Source organism: Amblyraja radiata, chromosome 40 (assembly GCF_010909765.2).
Source record: "Amblyraja radiata isolate CabotCenter1 chromosome 40, sAmbRad1.1.pri, whole genome shotgun sequence".
In the NCBI taxonomy this organism is placed as follows: Eukaryota; Metazoa; Chordata; class Chondrichthyes; order Rajiformes; family Rajidae; genus Amblyraja; species Amblyraja radiata.
Window position 1 is genome coordinate 759,230 of NC_045995.1, and position 19,432 is coordinate 778,661.

At 48.5% G+C, this 19,432-nt stretch overlaps 1 protein-coding gene across 1 annotated transcript; it reads left to right on the forward strand.

Annotated features, from left to right (window-relative positions):
• The first annotated feature begins 716 nt into the window (after window positions 1-716).
• On the forward strand, window positions 717-19,194 carry LOC116967564 (trypsin-like). The gene is made up of 5 exons (XM_033014182.1): window positions 717-816; window positions 3,048-3,156; window positions 17,495-17,685; window positions 18,047-18,183; window positions 19,045-19,194. The coding sequence occupies exons 1-5, from the start codon at window positions 717-719 to the stop codon at window positions 19,192-19,194; spliced, it is 687 nt and encodes a 228-aa protein (XP_032870073.1).
• The last annotated feature ends 238 nt before the right edge of the window (window positions 19,195-19,432 follow it).

A 19,432-nucleotide genomic window follows, 5' to 3' on the forward strand; every position in this document is an offset into this window, starting at 1 on the left:
TGCTGGGAACCAAACTCGCTATTAGCCTGAGCAATGTTGTTTAACATTCTCCGTGGAGCGGGTACTGGCTTGCCCTTGGAGCGGCAAGCTGCAGAGAAATGGTTTAACTTCCTGCAAAAATTACATGTCTTTCCCAAAGCTGGGCACACATTGCACTGGTGGGAGGAAAAATTGCAGTTGGGGCAACGCCGTGGGCTGCCGACCCCGGGGGCAGGGGAAACCTGTTGCCGTGGCGGGCCAGTGTACCGCCGGCGGGCAGCAGCACTGGCAAAGTTAATGTCATGACCGGCAGGCGACGTTGCCGAGGCGACAGCCTCAGCCATGCGGGCGGCGTGCAGAGCATCGTCTAAAGACAGGTCGGGCTTCCGCAGAAGTTCAGCCCTAAGCTTGTAATCTAGAAGGCCATATACAAGGATGTCCCGGGTCACCTGGTCGGGTGTGAGAGCGTCCAGGCGACAACGTCTGGCCATGTGTCGCAACGCGGCGATGTAGTTGTCAATGGACTCGTCAATGATCTGACGCCGATTGAACAATTTGAACCGCTCTAAAATACAGTTGGTGGGGATGTCGCACATCGCGGTGAACTTAGCCATAAGACATACCGGGTCTCGTGCATCTTCACCTGCACCATATACAAACGACTCGGATCGTTCCAGGGCAACGGGGCAGGCTAGGTTGAGGAGGAGAGACGCCCGCATCTCAGCGGTGGCTGCAGGATGGGCAATCGTCACGTAGTGCTGAAAGTCGCGTCTAAAGACATCCCAACGGTGGGCAATGTCCGAGTCGAAGCCAAGCGCATCGGGTTTGCGGCACGAGGTAGCCATGGCACGAGAGATAGAAAAGGGATAGGTAACTGGGTCAAAAGAAAATAAAACCAGGAAAACAGGAGGCGCAGAGCCACGATTGTGACACCATGTAAAGAGCTTCAATAACGCACTGTTGTCTTTACTACATTTATTAGTAATACACAAACAATACTGCACTAGCTGTACGTGGTCCGTCACAGGAGCTAGAGGGAGATCAAGGGGTGGGGAGGTTACATTTATACTTGTGATATAGGGAGTGGTTAGTAGTGGTGAGGTCACTATGTTAAAGGCACATGCACATATCATCTACACTAACCACCCCTCACCTTCCACCCCATCCCCCTTTACACCCTCAATCTCCTCTCTCTCCCTCTCAATCCCTTCCCTCTCTGCCCACCTTCTTCTCTATCTCCACTCCCTATTTCCCCCCTCCCTCTCTCGGGACAGTTGAGTATTGGGAACTATGGGTGAGTGGTGGAGTATTGCGTTCGGGTACCAGCCCTCCCCTGTGACGCCGCGCCCCCTACCACTAAACTTCGACTACCTCCCTCTCCCTCTCTATCCCCTCCCTCTCCCTCTACCCCCCTCTATACCCCTCTCACCCTCTCACTCACTAACCACTCCCCCTCCCTCCTTATCACCTCCCTGTCCAACCGCGCCTGCGCAGTTGGAGGCGATGCGTGAGTGGATAGGTCGGGGATGGTGGAAAATAATGAATGAACGAATACGTTTATTGGCCAAGTATTCACATACAAATAATTTGCCTTGGTGCTCTGCCCACAAGTGACATCATGACATACAGTGACAGTTAAGAATGATACATAAAACAGTAAACATTAATAATATAACATTATTGATTGAACATGTGAATTAAATAAATACCAGAGCAAAAGGAGGCTACAGATTTTTATTTATTGAGTAGAGCTAATACTCGTGGAAAATACTGTTTTATATCTGGCTGTGGCAGCGTTGACAGTCCGGAGTCGCCTTTCAGAGGGAAGTGATTCAATGAGATTGTGACCAGGGTGGGAAGGGTCGGAGATGATCTTACCCGCTCGCTTCATGGCCCTTGTAGTGTACAGTTCGTCAGTGGAGGGAAGGTTACAGCCAATAACCTTCCCAGCTGATCGAACGATTCGCTGCCGCCTCCGGGTATCGTGCTTGGTGGCTGAGCCAAACCGGACCATGATGGAGAAGGTGAGGACAGACTCCACGATGGCCGAGTAGTATTGGACCTTCAATGCCTGTGGCAGATTGTGCTTCCTCAGATGCCACATGAAGTACATCCTCTGCTGTGTCTTTTTGACGAAAAGCAAATTAATATTAATATAATATCAATGGGGGGGGGAGGGGGCGTAGTGTTTGTGTGTCAGATGGTGCGGATTCCTGAATTCCGAGACTCCTCTTATTTTTTCTTTCTCTTCTTTGTCCCCCTGTGTCTCCGTGTCCTCTCTATCTTCCCACATCTGTATTCTCGTTTATCTCTTCCCCGCATCACCTACCATTTCCCAGACGGAATAGCTAAGAGACAGCGGAAGAGAGAGGGCAGGGAAGGAAAAGGAGGAGAGAAGAGAGAGAGAAGAAAGAGGAGAAGAGGAGAGAGACAGAGAGAGAGAGGAGGGGAGAGAGACAGAGAGAGAGGAAGAGAGCGCGGAGAGAGAGAGCGAAGAGACGAGAGAGCAGAGAGGAGCGAGCAGCAGAGACAAGCGAGAAGAGCAGAAGCCGAACGCGCGAGAGCAAGAGGAGAGCGAGAGGAGCAGCGCGGGACGCGTCAAGAGAGCAGAGCAGAGAGCGAGACAGAGTAAAGAGTATATCTGCGGGCGAGTTCGATATAGAGAGAGATCTCGCTCTCCTCTATCTCTAGAGCTAACCCCCCACCACCCCCCCCCCCCCACCACCTCTCTCCTCTCGCACTCTCTGCTATCTCTGTCCGCTGCGCATCAACAAGCTTCCTATGTTTCACTAACTTTAAATCAGATATATTGGGCACTCACGGCGCTCTTAATCTGCTCTTGACTTTGTTTTGGTCAGACAATATTACGGTTTGTACAGGTACTCAAAAATTGAAGCGATGAACGCAATGATTCGATGTCACTGCCTTGACAAAAGGCGCCCGACTACACGCACGGCAATTACCGTATACTCTGAACTCCAATAACAATAGAAAACTGCCGGATTATACAGAAGAGGAGAACAACGGATTTCCTTTAGTTTCTCCATTATCGGGTCATTATACTCCAGTATTACGGCCGCGGAGCCCTCTGCGGACTCGACCGGACATTAAACTGTGTCTGGCAGTCAATGAATTGAGCAACAGCTACAACAAGAACGGGAACCACGCCATTAAGCAGTACGTCAGCAGCTCAAATGAAGCCCATGACGTTAAATACCGTCCCATTGCAAAATACCAGGGCACACATATTAAACAGCTAAATACGCTTACAATCCCCATAATAACTGTCGCCGTTCTCTCGGTGCAATACTTTGCTTTCACATTCTGATAGCAAATGGCCAAGAATCGATCCAATGTAAACGCGACCGTGAGCCAGACAGAGATTAGCGTGGCTGCAAAGGCTAGGACCAGGTTAGTGGCGCAGACAGGCGTGAAGTTGAAGAAGGAACTTGGAAAACACACAAGGATAACTGTTCTCAATAAGACGTCGGTAATGACTTGTGAAATGGCTTGTGGAATAATGGGACTGGACAGAACTACACGCGCTGTTAAATAGAAACATAGAAAATAGGTGCAGGAATAGGTCATTCGGCCCTTCGAGCCTGCACCGCCATTCAATATGATCATGGCTGATCATTCAACACAGTATCATTTACCTGCCTTCTCTCCGTACCCTCTGATCCCTTTAGCCACAAGGGCCACATCTAACTCCATCTTAAATATAGAGATTCGCCACTCTCTGTGTGAAAAATGTTTTTTCTCGTCTCAGTCCTAAAAGATTTCCCCCTTATCCTAAAAACTGTGACACCTTATTCTGGACTTCCCCAACATCGTGAACAATCTTCCTGCATCTAGCCTGTCCAATCCCTTAAGAATTGTGTACGTTTCTATAAAATCCCCCCTCAATCTTCTAAATTCTAGCGAGTACAAGCCGAGTCTATCCAGTCTTTCTTCATGTGAAAGTCCTGACATCCCAAGAATCAGTCTGGTGAATGGACAAGATACATTTGTAATTGGGTTGAGGGGCAAGAGGGATTAATGTCAAAGTGCAGAAGGTAGGAGGGAAAATGGACCGTCAATGCGCATACAAAGGGGTTCGGGTTGTGTGTAGTTGGGATGAGACTGGTAGTGATGAATCTGCAGCTTCTGTTATGTAAGGTGAGGGGAAGTTTGTCTAGATAATGTAAAGGTGCAGCGCGGACTGGGCAGTGTGTTTGTGCAGCGGAATTTAGACAAGGAGGAGTAAGAAGAGATCAGGGCAAGGCGAAGGTGCAGTGGGTATTGCGCAGGGTGAAGCTGTGGCGGAGAGTGATCCGGATAAAAGCGCGGTGGAGATTGAGCAGGGTGATGTCGAAATGAGAACTAGGCAGGGTAAAGATACACTGGGGACGGGACAGAGTGAAGGCGCAGTGTGATACTGGCAAGCCGATTGAATTTGCAAGTTGGCATGTTGAATCTGCAGTAGAAACGATACCTTGAGAAGGTGGAACGGGTTGCCACCATGCCGATAGTAAGTTCATAAGTTCCTAAGTGATAGGAGCAGAATTAGTCAACTGTGCAATCAATCGCGGCAGATCTATCTCTCCCTATTCACAATCTCCTGCTTGCTCCCTATAACTCCTGACACCCGTTCAAAGCAAGAATCCAGAGGATCCGATGGGTTGTACGAATTACTGATTGAAGTGTGTTGGGCGGTGTTAGGGCGTTGAGTGCTAGTTTCGTGTTACTTTGGTGGTTGCCTCGATTCGTGAATACATTGTCTGGCAAGTGTAGTGTGATTTCCATAGACAGATTCTGCTCGATCGCTGATTGATGGGGCGGAGAGAAGAAGAGGTGAGAATCGAACATATCACTCTGCGGGGAACGGCGATGTTATTATAACCGTGAATCAAACGAATGCATCTCACCGTTAATTGAAGGTGAAGACCATCTGCGGCTTTTACCAGTGGTGCAAGGCAGAGTGAAGGCGCATTGTGATTCTGGCAAGCCGGGACAGTGGTGGCCGGATGGTAACATTACCTTTGGAAAAAGAGTTATCCACTGTACACCGATTAATTCACGCTTCAATCTTAACGCATGGACTGGCTCGAGTAGCATATGATTTTCAGGCAGCAAGCTTACCTGGACATTTATTTGAATGCATTCTGTTGATGAGTAGTGTACCATTCTGGAGTTTGCGATATTAGTGAATATCATCTTAAATAGGATCACCTTGATGAAAATAACAATGCCAACCGGATCCTAGGATAAATATGTAGGTCCGCCTGATCTCCCGGTTGCCAAACACGTTAATTTTCTTCTCCTTCCCATTCCCTCCCTGAGCTTTCTGTCCTCCATTGTCAGAGAGAGACCAAACGCAAATTGGACGAACAGCATCTCATATTTCGCTTGGGAAGCTCACAACCCAGTGGGATGAATATTATTTTTTCTAGCTCCATTAACCCCGACATTCTCTTTCTCTCCACCCCTCCCCAACCAAAGTTGCACCAACCTCTCGTTTTCACCCAACAAACAGATAACAATGGCAAGTTTCCTTCATCATCGTTACTTTTTTTGCATATTTTTCAGTAATTGTTGTATATCTCTCTACATCATCCCCTTTATCGCCCTTTTTCTTTCCCCATGAGATTTAGTCTAAATAAGGGTCTCGACCCGAAACATCACCCACTCCTTCTCTCCAGAGATGCGAACCGTCCCGCTGAGGTACTCCAGTTTTTTGTGTCTATCTACAGAAAACAAACTACACATTTCTTGAAGCAGAGCTCCGGCAACCAAATAACCAGTGGAATGTATTTCCCGAATACGTAACGTTCAACAGTGCCCACATATAAACATCTGAACAGAGATGAGAGGCTAGCACGTGGCTGAAAACACACATACAGCCATGTTCCGAAGGTCAGTTTTGTGGTCTAATCTAAATTTCCTGAAAGGGAAGGAATGTCCTTGTACAGCAAGCTAATTACGAGTCAGTGTTGAGACAGGTGGGGAATCCTGGACCTCAATTCCTGTCTTAATTTAGTTGTTAGTCCGCAGACTATAGCTGCACCGTGCTATGCTGCTCTCCTCGCACTGCCTGATCGTTCCGCATAAAATCGAAATATCACTGCCGACCTGGCACCAGCATTCGTTCACACATTCACAATCGCTATTAAAAACGTTACCTGAGATCATAGTTTACATTATGACACGGAGACAACTCGAATGCAACGTTAGGATCGAGAAAATATTGTATCACAGTATGAAGAGAGGATGCAGCAAAACAATCAGTGTCTCAACTGCAGTGATGGAGGAAGTCTGTGTAGGAAGGAACCGCAAATAATGTTTTAAGCCGAAGATAGACGCAACTGGAGAAACTCAGCATTTCAGACAGCATCTCTGCGTAAAATGAACTGGTGACGTTACGGATCGAACCGTTTCTTCAGATTGAGAGTCGGGGGAAAGTGAAACGATAAATATAGACAATGACATAGAGAGAAAAAGTACAAATTAAAGAGGGACACGCAAAAATGTAACGAAGGTAAAGCAAACATCTAATTGCGAGCTGTTTTTTAGGTGAAAACGAGTACAGCCAATTACTCAACACGATGATTTTGAAGCCGGTACGAGGTGTGTGGAGGAGGGATGGAGAGATACAGAGGTTACTTGAAATGAGATCAATCTATATTCATCCCACTGTGTTGTTAGCTGAGGAACCCAGCGAGGGAGCAGCATCTCAGGAGGGAATGGACGGGTGATGTTTCGGATCACAACCTCCATTCCATCCCCAGATACTGCCTGAGCCGCCGAGTTCCTCCAGGACCTTGTGCTTTGCACAAGGTTGAGAATCTGCAGTTTCTGGGGTTAACATAAGTGCGGCAGACAGCAAACGCCGGCATCACTAGAGTCAACAAAATGAAGACCATGAGTAGAAGTGAATGGCAACTCACCGGGAACACCAATCGCTGCCAGAACGGGATAGTAAATGGCCATTATTTGACCCAATATCCAACTTCCCATATTTCGCAAAAGTGACGATTCCACGCTTGATGAGTCACAGCAGCCCAGTGCCAAACTAGTGAGGAGATGTCCACACTTCTCTTAATATAGAGGATCATTATCTGACTGGTATCCACCTTTCCTAATCGGATACCAGATCCCAGCTCCGAGCCTTGCGGTACCACACTAGTCACTGCCTGCCATTGTGAAAGGGACCCGTTAATCCTCCTCTTTGTTTCCTGTGTGCCAACCAAATTTCCATTCATGCCAGCACTCTTCCCCAATACCATGTGCCCTAATTTCCTATGTGGGATCTTATCAAATGCTTTCTGAATGTCCAGGTACACTACATCCACTGGCTCTCTCTTATCCATTTTCTTAGTACTTCCTCAATAAATTCCAGAAGCTTAGTCAAGCATGATTTCCCCTTCGTAAATCCATGCTGACTCGGATCGAGCCTGTTACTGCTATCCACATGTGCGGCTATTTCATCTTCTATAATTGACTCCAGCATGTTCCCCACCACCGATGTCAGTCTAATTATTCTATAATTCCCTGTTATCTCTCTCCCGCTTTTCTTTAAAAAAGTGGGATAACATTAGCTTCCCTCCAATCCACACGAACTGACCCTGAATCTATTGAAACGTTGGAAAATGTTCACCAATGCGTCCACGATTTCTAGAGTCACTTCCTTAAGTACCATGGAATTTAGGGATTTATCAGCCTTTAGTCCCATCAATCTACCCAGCACCATTTCCTGCCTAATGTCGATTTACGTCAGTTCATCCGTCACTCCTGATCCTCTGGCGAGTTGTATATCCGGAAGATTGTTTGTGTCCTCCTTAGTGAAGACGGATCCAAAGTACCTGTTCAACCCATCTGCCATTTCCTTGTTCCCCATAATAAATTCACCCTTTTCAGTTTTCAAGGGTCCAAATTGGTCAACTATTTTTTTCCTCAGAAGGCCAATTCACTCTATATATTTAAGAGAGAGTTAGATATATTTCTGAGGGATGACGGAATCAAGGGAGAAAGCCGGAACGGGGCACTCAGTTTCGATGATCAGGGATTATCATATTGATTGGAGGTGCTGTGATGAAGGGTCGAAAGACCTACTCCTGCAACTATTTTCTAGTTTTTAAGAGGAGGATTCATGGAGGGCGCAGATGAGTTAATGTTGGAATATCAGGTCTGTATCCAGTACTAGACAGCGGCACCTATGAGCAGTGCCGTGAATGTAACACGATGACTTCTAGATTCTTGATGCTATGGTCAATAGCGTTTTATTGTCAGACGTCCCAGTTAGAACAATGAGAAAACTACTTGCAGCAGCACAACATAATATGTGAACATAGTCCACGGTAAACAATATAATAAAGGAGATAGCGATAGTACTATTTCAGTGTGTGTAAAAAACACATCCATATAACCATATAACAATTACAGCACGGAAACAGGCCATCTCGACCTTTCTAGTCCGTGCCGAACACATAATCTCCCCTAGTCCCATATACCTGCGCTCAGACCATAACCCTCCATTCCTTTCCCGTCCATATAACTATCCAATTTATTTTTAAATGATAAAAACGAACCTGCCTCCACCACCTTCACTGGAAGCTCATTCCACACAGCTACCACTCTCTGAGTAAAGAAGTTCCCCCTCATGTTACCCCTAAACTTCAGTCCCTTAATTCTCAAGTCATGTCCCCTTGTTTGAATCTTCCCTACTCTCAGTGGGAAAAGCTTTTCCACGTCAACTCTGTCTATCCCTCTCATCATTTTAAAAACCTCTATCAAGTCCCCCCTTAACCTTCTGCGCTCCAAAGAATAAAGCCCTAACTTGTTCAACCTTTCTCTGTAACTTAGTTGCTGAAACCCAGGCAACATTCTAGTAAATCTCCTCTGTACTCTCTCTATTTTGTTGACATCCTTCCTATAATTAGGCGACCAAAATTGTACACCATACTCCAGAATTGGCCTCACCAATGGGACGACAGATGGCACAATGGGCTAAGTGTTCGGCTGGCAACCGGAAGGTAGCTGGTTCGAATCCCGCTTGGAGTGCATACTGTCGTTGTGTCCTTGGGCAAGACACTTCACCCATCTTTGCCTGTGTATGTCCTTGGGCAAGACACTTCACCCACCTTTGCCTGTGTGTGTGGATGTAATTATGTGAAGCACTTTGGGGTCAATGCAAGTTGACTAAAAATGTGCTATATAAATAAAGAAATTAAATTTAATTTAATTTAATTTAATTTGTACAATTTTAACATTACATCCCAACTTCTATACTCAATGCTCTGATTTATAAAGGCCAGCACACCAAAAGATTTATTTACCACCCTATCTACATGAGATTCCACTTTCAGGGAACTGTGCACAGTTATTCCCAGATCCCTCTGTTCACCTACATTCTTCAATTCCCTACCATTTACCATGTACGTCCTATTTTGATTTGTCCTGCCAAGATGTAGCACCTCACACTTATCAACATCCTCCCAAATACACATGTATATATATATATATCACGATATCTTTTTACACACACACACGTGTGTGGTTGTGTGTGTGCGTCCGTGTTTGTATGTGTGTTTGTGTGTGTGTGCGTGTGTGTGTGTGTGTGTGTGTGTGTGTGTGTGTGTGTGTGTGTGTGTGTGTGTGTGTGTGTGTGTGTGTGTGGGGTGTGTGTGTGGGGTGTGTGTGTGTGTGTGTGTGTGTGTGTGGGTGTGTGTGTTTGTGCGTGTGTGTGTGTGTGCGTTTGTGTGATTAGGTGTGTGTGCGTGCGTGTGTGTGTACTTTTGTGTATGTGTGTGTGCGTGCGTGTGTGTGTGTGTGTGTACTTTTGTGTATGTGTGTGTAAATATTAAGCATACTCATGATAACCCATACTTCGATCATTTCCTCATCAATCTGAAGTCCGAAGAATGGGTCTTGTTCTGAAACGTCTCCCAATCCTTGTCTACAGAAATGCTGCCTCTCCCGCTGATTTACTCCAGCATTTTGCGTATACCTATCAAAGATATAATTGATGGGTAGACGTGTCTATATTACTAAATCTCTGATCTTGACCGCTTTTGGCCGACTGTGCTGCGAATTCCGAGGGTACGCCGCCACCTACGGCCGTCATTTTTTGGCCACCTCGCTCAGAGCCCCCCCTCCGCCGTATGAGGTGCGTAAGTGGCGGCGTTCCCTCGGAAATCGGAGCACAGTCGGCCAAAAGCGGTCAAGATCAGAGATTTAGTAATATAGATACGTCTACCCATCAAATATATCTATCATATGCTGGAGTAAATCAGCGGGAGAAGCAGCATTTCTGTAGACAAGGATTGGGTGACGTTTCAGAACAAGACCCATTCTTCGGACTTCAGACTGATGAGGAAATGATCGAAGTATGGGTATTCATGGGTATGCCTAATATTTACACACACATACACAAAAGTACACAAACACACACACACACACAGACACACACACACACACAAGTACACATACACGCACAGACACACACACACACACACACACACACACTAACAAACACACACACACTAACAAACACACACACACTAACAAACACACACACACTAACAAACACACACACACACACACACACACACACACACACACACACACACACAAATCAAACAATAATAGTGGAATGATAAAAAAAATGATAGTCTCTGTCGTTCTGAGTTTATTTGAGGAGGTAGTTTTTTATAGCCGAATGACTGTCGGGAGTAAGCTGTTCCTGACGCTGGATGTTACCGTTTTTTGAAATTGCTTCTCGATGGCAGATGTGAAATGATTGTATGACCAGGGTGGTGTGGGTCTAATATGATTCTGGCTGCCTTTTTGAAGCAATTTCTCAGGTAAATCGCTTCGATAGTAGGGAGGTCAGAGCCGGTGGTATGAATGCAGAAACCAGGAGAGCGCGACCTACTAATGCACGATGTACTTCACTAATTATCAATTTACAGAATAAGTTCGGAGACTCACTTGCACTCTCCATTGCCGGCACAAACTCGTGCATTCGGTCTCACAAACATTTTTGGGCGACTGGACTTGATGGCCGAGAATGTCCACATGCCTCTACTCCGTCCAAGGATCCGATGGCGCTTTGGATGGCGCTTGCTTGATTTAATGGCCGATAAATAGACTATACAGCTGACAAAACACCGGCGCGTCAGCCCAGTGTCGGAACCAATACTAAAGAGTTACGCACATTGCACTAGAGCTCACATTGTCACATTGAATGATAAAGGGGGTCGGCGAACCGATTAAACGCACTTCATACACACAAAGCCGAGACTCGCCCACGAGGGCATCTTTCTAAACAACTTATGGCCAGTTCTCACGGTGCGACCTGAAGCAAGATGTCACCCGAGTGAAGTGGTCGTGGTCCAGGACGAGTTCCGCACGATAAAGATTTCCCACGATAAAGAGTTCACACGGTACTCGGCATTTCTGTTATTTGTGCGACTGACTTGTCCGTTTCCCGAGCTTTCGCGTTAAATCTTGAATGAACATCGTGAACTACACGTGACACAAATGATGTAACTTTTTTTTTCACACGCTATATATATCCTCCCTTGGTTGAATTGGCTCATTTGGAGACATGTTTTACTGTGTATGTGGGAGACACAGATGGACTGAGCACAGTACCTCGGTCTTACTGTGTGTGGGAGAGGGGGAGAAAGAGACGTACACTCACAGAGGCAGCGTCTCTCAGCCTGTGTAAGAGGGAGGGAGAGAGAGAGAGAGGCACACACAAGGTGGATGTGAAATCTCACCTGCCTGTTTCAGTGACAGACACCGGCCGCCAGTAAATGAAGACACCCCCATCTGTCTCCCCCTCCTCTCCCTCGACTCCCCCACCTTTCCCTCCCAACTCCAGTCCCGTCCCGACCCCCTGGGAAACTGAATTGAGCAACAATATAGATATAGAAACTGAAACAATATAGAAACTGAATCGCGCAACATGGCAAACACATCTCTGACACGCTTTACCCCCTTTCTTTGAGATTTTCTGGGAGCCATCTCTGCAAGTGTTCCTGTTAAAAAGATTATCCAACAATGACAATTAGGTGGGACGTCCTCGAAGGACACATGTTCCCTTGTCGATATTGAGACCACCTTTTTTACTCACCTTCTGTACCCTCTGTCCAGTTTCCGGATTTATCGTTCGCAGGAGTTCCCACGCGCTATAATCTCTAACATCTGAAGTTAGGTAATGTCTAAAGGAACTGCAGACGCTGGTTAATGCTGGTTAATACGCACAGAAGGACACAAAATGTTGGTGTAACTCAGCAGGTAAGTCAGATATGGGAAGAAAAACATAAAAAGCTGGGGTAAGTCAGCGGGTCAGGCAGCATCTCTGGAGAAAAAGAATAGGTGGCGATTCGAATCGGAACCCTTCTTCAGACAGCCTAATCGGAATTGAGTCTGAAGATGTGTCTCGTCCCGAAACATCAGCTATTTTTCTCCAGAGATGCTGCTTGACTCGCTGAGTTACTCCAGCTTTTTGTGTCTGTCTTTGGTTTAAACCAGCATGTGCAGTTCACTCCTTACACGGGTCTCTGTACAACATTGATTGGTAGCGTTCCGGACCCTGCTTCGGAAAGGCATCGATAGCTAGTCGGCGAGGACTCCGACCTGTATCTCTCAAAGAAGTACATGTGAAAAATTTCTCACGGACCATAAAAATGCGGGACCTTTCAGTAAAGTCCCTTTTAAAGTCCCTTTTAAAGATTATAGTTATTTTCTTGAATCTCATTAACATAACTCATGAATAAGTTGATGTCCATATGCGGATGCAAACCTTTATTTTTATTTATTTTTTAAATTCAATCCCACAGAAGACAATATTTACTCACCTTCTGTCCCCTCTGTCCAGCTTCCGGGTTCACCGTTAGCAGGAGTTCCCACGGTACCCGCAAGAGTTATTACGGATATCGCACTGGCCACTACGCCCATATAATGTTGCAATACTCAACCACAAGTGTACAAGTCACTCTTGGAGAAATTCAAACGTTCTTGAATTTTCTCCCGAGTGACCAAGATACACGATTACCTGCCGTTAGCGCTACGGTGGTCCACGATGGTCCACGAATGCCGTACTGTTACCGCACGAGGTTCCCACGATGTTAAACTCCGGTCAACTCTTGCGTCAAGTCGCCCCGTGAAAAGGCCGCTTTAGACGAACACAAAATGCTGCAGTAACTTAGGGGGACAGGCAGCATCTCTGGAGAGGAATGGGTAACATTTCGTGTCGAGGCCATTCTCCAGATTGAGTTCAAGCGGAGAGAGGGTACATGGATAAGGAATTATATAGATAAGGATGTGTAAGGTATGAAAACAGGACAAAGGGAATGGAGATCAAGGATAATATAGACTAGATCATTGTTAGTTGGTAGAAGTTGACAACAAAGCGAACAGAGATAAAATGTATTCGGACAGTAAGACTAGTCGGAAGGGGAGTAAATGGAGAGACAGGGAAAGCAAGGGTTACTTGAATTTAGACGAGTCAATGTTCATACCGCAGGGGTGAAGCTACCCAAGTGAAATATGAGGTGCTGTTCCTTCAACTTGCGTGGACCTCACTCTGACAATGGAGGGGGCCCAACACAGAAAGGTCAGTGTGGAAATGTGAGATGGAGTTAAAGGGTTTAGCAAACCAGGAGATCAGACTGGTTGAGGCGGACTCAGATGAGTTGTTCAGCGATAAGATTGTCGAATCTGCGCTTGGCCTCGCCGATATATATGATTCCACACTTGGAACAGCGGATACAGGAGATAAAGAATAAAGTATAAAGTATCCTTTATTGTCTTTCAAACTTTTAGTTTGAACGAAATTACGTACCTTGCAGTCATGACTGAGAATAAAATAACAGAACACACAATGAACACAGTTTAACATCCACCACAGTGACTCCACCAGGCATCTCCTCACGGTGATGGAGAGCAAAAGTCTTAAAGTCCTTGTCTCTTCCTTCCTTGTTCTCCCTCTGCGTTGAGACGATCCAGGCTTTCGAAAGAGCTACCTTAAATTTAGTTGTATCTGGTTGGTTAACTGTGGTATGGTGAAGATTATCCCATGCTTTGATTGTGCGGGGGAAGAACGAATGGCTCTACATATCTAGCTTGGTAGCTGGAATCTCAAATTGGATGGAATGCCCTCATCCGCTCCTAATTGGTTTGGGGTTGGTGTAGGTTTAGTAACCTTTGTCGAGCTGACCATTTAACATTTTGTAAAAACAGGCCAAACGGTGAGCTTCGCGTGTGTCTTGGAGAGGGTTCCACCCAGACCGGTGAATTCAGAAGTTTGGTAACACTCGCTTCTCTTTCATGGTGAGCGGTGAGAAATAAATGATCTAAAACGGGTAGTCCACGATGTGGCTTTATTTTCATCAGAAGATTCTCGGCACGAAACGATACCCATGCCTTCCCCCCAGAGGTGCTACCTTTCCCTCTGTGTTACTGCAGCATTCTGTATCTATCGTTAAGGACGGTCTGAGTGCACTGCGTGGGCAGGGGAACGTCGACGACATTGCGTTTCATGGCGTCGAGTTGGGACATCATCTCCGCGTCGATGAACTGTTACGACCCTCCGCAGCCAAGATATCATATTCGCCAAGGCGAACCGGTATTCTACGACGTACAGACCGTAAAACCAGATCACCCCTCAACCTTCTGCAGTCCCAGCCTGCTTAACCTCTCGTTTGACCTCGAAGGTAGACAACAATGCTGGAGAAACTCAGCGGGTGAGGCAGCATCTATGTAGCAAAGCAATTGCTGGCGTTTCGGGTCGAGACCCTTCTTCAGACCCGTAACGTCACCTATCTCCTTCGCTCCATAGATGCTACCTCACGCGCTGAGTTTCTCCAACATTTTTGTCTACCTTCGATTTCTCCAGCATCTGTAGTTCTTTCTTAAACATCTCCCTAAATCTCCCATACTCTAGTCTTGGAAACATCTTCGCTGGGGCGAAGGAGCTGTTTCTGCGCTGTCGCGGGGATCGAGGGGGGCGAAAGAAAGTGATGGGGAGGGGAGAAAGAAGGAGAGATTGGGGTGAGGGGGTGTAGGGGCCGGAGAAGAGGGGGTTATAGAGACGGTGAGAGGGGGTTTAGGGGCCAGAGAAGAGGGGGTTATAGAGACGAGGAGAGGGGGTGTTGGGGCCGGAGGGGAGGGGAGTGGATTACAGTGACGGGGAGAGGGGGTGTAGGGGCCGGAGGGGAGAGGATTACAATGACGGGGAGAGGGGGTGTAGATCCCTGTGCTTCCGCGTGGTAACCGTGAGCTGCGGACAACACGCAGCGCGAGTTTATCAGGGCGCCGCCGCACTTACGGTGGCCGACGTTGGGGCACACGGTCCAGGGTGCGGCTTGTTTACGGCACATGTAACATCCCCCCTCTGGTCATCGCCTGTTGGCGCCGCGACTGTTGGGGTGGGAGTGGGGGAGGGTGGAGGAGGGGGGAGAGAGGGGCGGGGGCAGAGAGCGAGAAGAGAGGTAGAAGAGGGGGAAGAAGGTGGGGATAGAGGAGGGGGATATGGGAGGGAGAGAGAGAGAGGAGGGTAGAGAATGGAGATAGGAAGATACAGGGTCAGAGAGATGAGGAAAGGGAGAAGGGGGGAGAGAAGGGAGAGAGAGGAGGGGGAGTGGAGCAGGGGGAGACAGGAGGGGTAGCGAGAGGAGGGCAGAAAGAGAAAGCACGGAGAGGAGGAGGGGGTAGAGGAGGGTGGGAGAGAAGAAGGGTGGGAGTCAGGGGGAGACAGATGAGGGGGAGAGAGAGAGAAGTGGGGGAGAGAGAAGGGGAGATGGTAGGTAGTTTGGGCCCGGGGGCAGTAAACTTACCGGTGAGTCCGAGGAAGACGAAGAGCAGAACGATATTCATGGTGTGTGGGGTCTAGGCGCGGATGCCTTTGGCGAGCGGCCGCACCTGTGCTGTTCCAAGCCCGTGTACCGCTGGGCGAGGTTGGGGAGGGAGGGAGGGAGGGAGAGGGTCGGACGGACGGGAAATGGGAGGAGGGAAAAGGGGAGGCGGGAGCGTGAGGGGATGGGGCGAGGGAGAGAGGGAATATAGGGAGGAAAGGAGGGAAGGAGAGAGGGAAGGATCAGCGAGAGGGGTTGGCAGAGGGGGGAGGGATGGAAAGAGAGGGGGAGTGGAAGGGGAGGGGAGGGGGGAGGGGATGGGTTTGCAGAGAAAAGGATTAACTGACATTCAAACTAATGTAAAACTAATTTAAACTAAACTCAAAATATAAATTAAACACTTCAGCTAAAACTATCAGAACACCTTCGCTCAGTCCACATGGACCAACCTGATCTACCGGTTGCCAAACAATTGTCACCTCGACCACAGCTAACATTGGCCTGGTTCCCATATCATCATTAGTTGAGTGCTGGAGTAACTCAGCGGATCAGGCAGCATCTCTGTGGAGAACGTGGACGGGTACATGTTCTGGAGTAACTCAGCGGATCAGGCAGCATCTCTCGAGAGAAGGACTGAGTGACGTTACGGCTCGAGACCTATCTTCAGACCGAGATTCAGGGGGGAAATGAAACGTGAGATATAGATGGTGATGTGGTGAGATATAGAACAAATGAATTAAAGATATGCAAAAAAATAACGATGATGTGGGAAACAGGCCAATGTTAGCTGTGGTCGAGGTGACGTGTTTGGCAACCGGTCGATCAGGTTGGTACAGCTGGACTGAGCGAAAGTGTTCTGATAGCTTTAGCTTAACTGTTGAGTTTAGAGTTTGAATTTAGTTTAAATAACTTTAATTTGGTTTTAATTTTAGTAACTTTTTTTTATTTGTAATGGGAGGGGGAGTTAAAGTGCTGTGCAACCGGGAGATCAGGTAGGCCCAGGAAGACTGAGCGGAGGTATTCTGATAATTTTAGTTTAAGGTTTGAGTTTGGAGTTTAGGTTAAGTTTAAATTAATTTTCCTTTAGTTGTGTTTTTGTTAAGTTTTGTCTCTGTAACCCCCTCCCTACCCTCCCTGTCCCTCCTCTCCGTCCCTCCCTCCACCTCCTTCCCCCTCCCCTCCCCCCATCTACAGCTTCCCACGACCTCGCCCCTCACCTCTCCCCATCCACAGCTTCCCTCGACCTCGCCCCTCACCTCCCCCCTCTCCCTCCCTCCCCTCCCTCCCTTCCTCTCCCCATTCCCCGCTCGCTTCTCTCTCCCTCTTTGCCACCTCCCTCCCTCCGTACCTCTCAATTTATTTCTCCCTCCACCATATGTGCAGCGGCGCCCTGATAAACCGCGCTGGGTGGTGTCCGCAGCCAGTGTCACGACTTGTAAGTGCAGCGGTCCTTTACCCTCTCCCCGTCCCTGTTAACCTTTTCTCTCCGGCCACTACACCCCCCTCTCCTCGTCGCTGTGACCCCCTCCCCTCCAGCCCCTGCACCCCCCTCTCCCCGTCTCTGTACCAGCTCTCCTCCGGCCCCTACACCCCGTCTCCCCGTCTCTGTAAACCCATCCCCTCCGGTCGCGGTTGGTTTTAAGTCGCGGTCTGGTTTCACGGTCTGTTCGTAGGAGAATAGAGGTTCTACTGGTCGAGAATGATACCAAGACTACGGAGGGGTCGGAACAGTTCATCGTTGCGGAGATGGTGCTCAGACATCCCAAATACGACTACTACACAATGGACAACGACATCATGTTGATCAAACTGTCCCAACCTGCCGCCATAAACAGCTATGCGGACGCCGTTTCCCTGCAGACCGGCGAGATGTGTCTCATCTCCGGCTGAGGGGGGGGGGGGGGCGTAACAGGGACCCGGTTGAGACTCTGGGACTGGTGATGGGGGGGGGGAGGGGGGATAGGGGACGGAAGACGGAGAGAGAGAATGGGAGGGGTGTGTTTGTGAAGGATCAACAGCGACACACATAGTGAAAGATCAATCTTTAAACCATTAGCAATCTTGAACATTTAAACTGCCAGTCATTCACTTCCAGCTCGGCGTGGATTGTGAGAGCCGCCTAAACTTGTTAGTGTAAAGGGCCTGTTCCACGGGTGTAGGGGCCGGAAGGGAGGGGGGTTACAGAAACGTGGAGAGGGTTTCATCTCTCACCTTTAACCCACAAGCGTTTCGCGGCGACCAGCTTCAGTGTTTGGACGCCCCGGTTATGAGTGAAGTGGACTGTCATGGCTCCTACCCAGGAATGATCACTGACAACATGATGTGTGTCGGCTACAAGGGGAGAGGCCGCGACTCCTGCCAGGTACAGACCCCCTCTCTCCACGTCGCTGTAACATCCTCCCCTCCCCGTCACTGTAACCCCCTCCTCTACGGCCCCTACATCCCCTCCTTCCGTCTCCGTTACACCCTCCCGTCCTACCCCGACACCCCCACTCCCCCTCTGTGTAACCCTCTCCCGTCCGGCCCTTACACACCACGACCCCACCCCCATCGACTCTGTAACCCCCTCCCCTCCGGCCCCTACACTCCTCTCCCTGTCTCTGTAACCCCTCCCTTCCGGCTCCTACACCCGCTCTCCCCGCCTCTGTAACTCCCTCCCTTTCCCATCCTTTCTCCCCTCTCGTTCACCCGACAGCGCGGAAACAAATCCTTAGGCCCACCAAAGATGTTGCCAGGACCAGAGAGTGTGAGCTATAAGGAGAGCTTAAGTTGGATGGGACTCTATTCCGTGGAGCGCAGGAGAATGAGGGGTGACCTTATAGAGGTGATAAAATCATTTGAGGAATAGATCGGGGAGAGATCACGGGAGTCTCTTGCCCAGAGTAGGGGAATCGAGGACCAGAGGACATTAGTTCAAGGTGCAGGGGGGAAGATTTAATAGGAACCTGAGGGGCAACGTTTCCACACAGGTGAGTGTATGGAACGAGCTGCCGGATGAGGTCGTTGAGGCAGCGACCATTCCAACGTTTAAGAGATATTTAGACAGGTGCCTTGACAGGGCCGGTTTGGAGGGCTATGCGCCAAACGCGGCCAGGTGGGACTAGTGTAGCCCGGTGTGGGAAAGCATGTATCCCGGTGTGGGAAAGTTGGGCCGAAGGGCCTTTTTCCACGCTGTATCCCTCTATGACTAATTAACCTCCTCTCACGTCTGCTCTTGTGACAGACTGATCCTGGCGGACCAGTGGTGTGTAACGGAGTGCTCCAGGGAATAGAATCGGGGGGCACGTGTGTGAGGTCGTTTGAGCATCCCGGCTTCTACACTCGCGTCTGTCATTACGTCTACTGGATCCACAGCACCATCGCTGCGAACTGAGCCGTGTCCATGGAGGCCGCGCCCTTTAGCCCACCTCCGTTCAATGGACCATCATTGAAGATCATCACGAGATAATCACGTTTACGCCTATTTCTTTCACATTACCGACAATTTCCCCAGGAGCAAACGATGGAAACCCACGCGGTGACAAGGAGAACGAGCAGTTCCCAACTCCGGGAAATTGCCTGTCCATCCCCCTCCCACTACGCTTCACCGCCCTGGGCGCTGTCCCACTAAC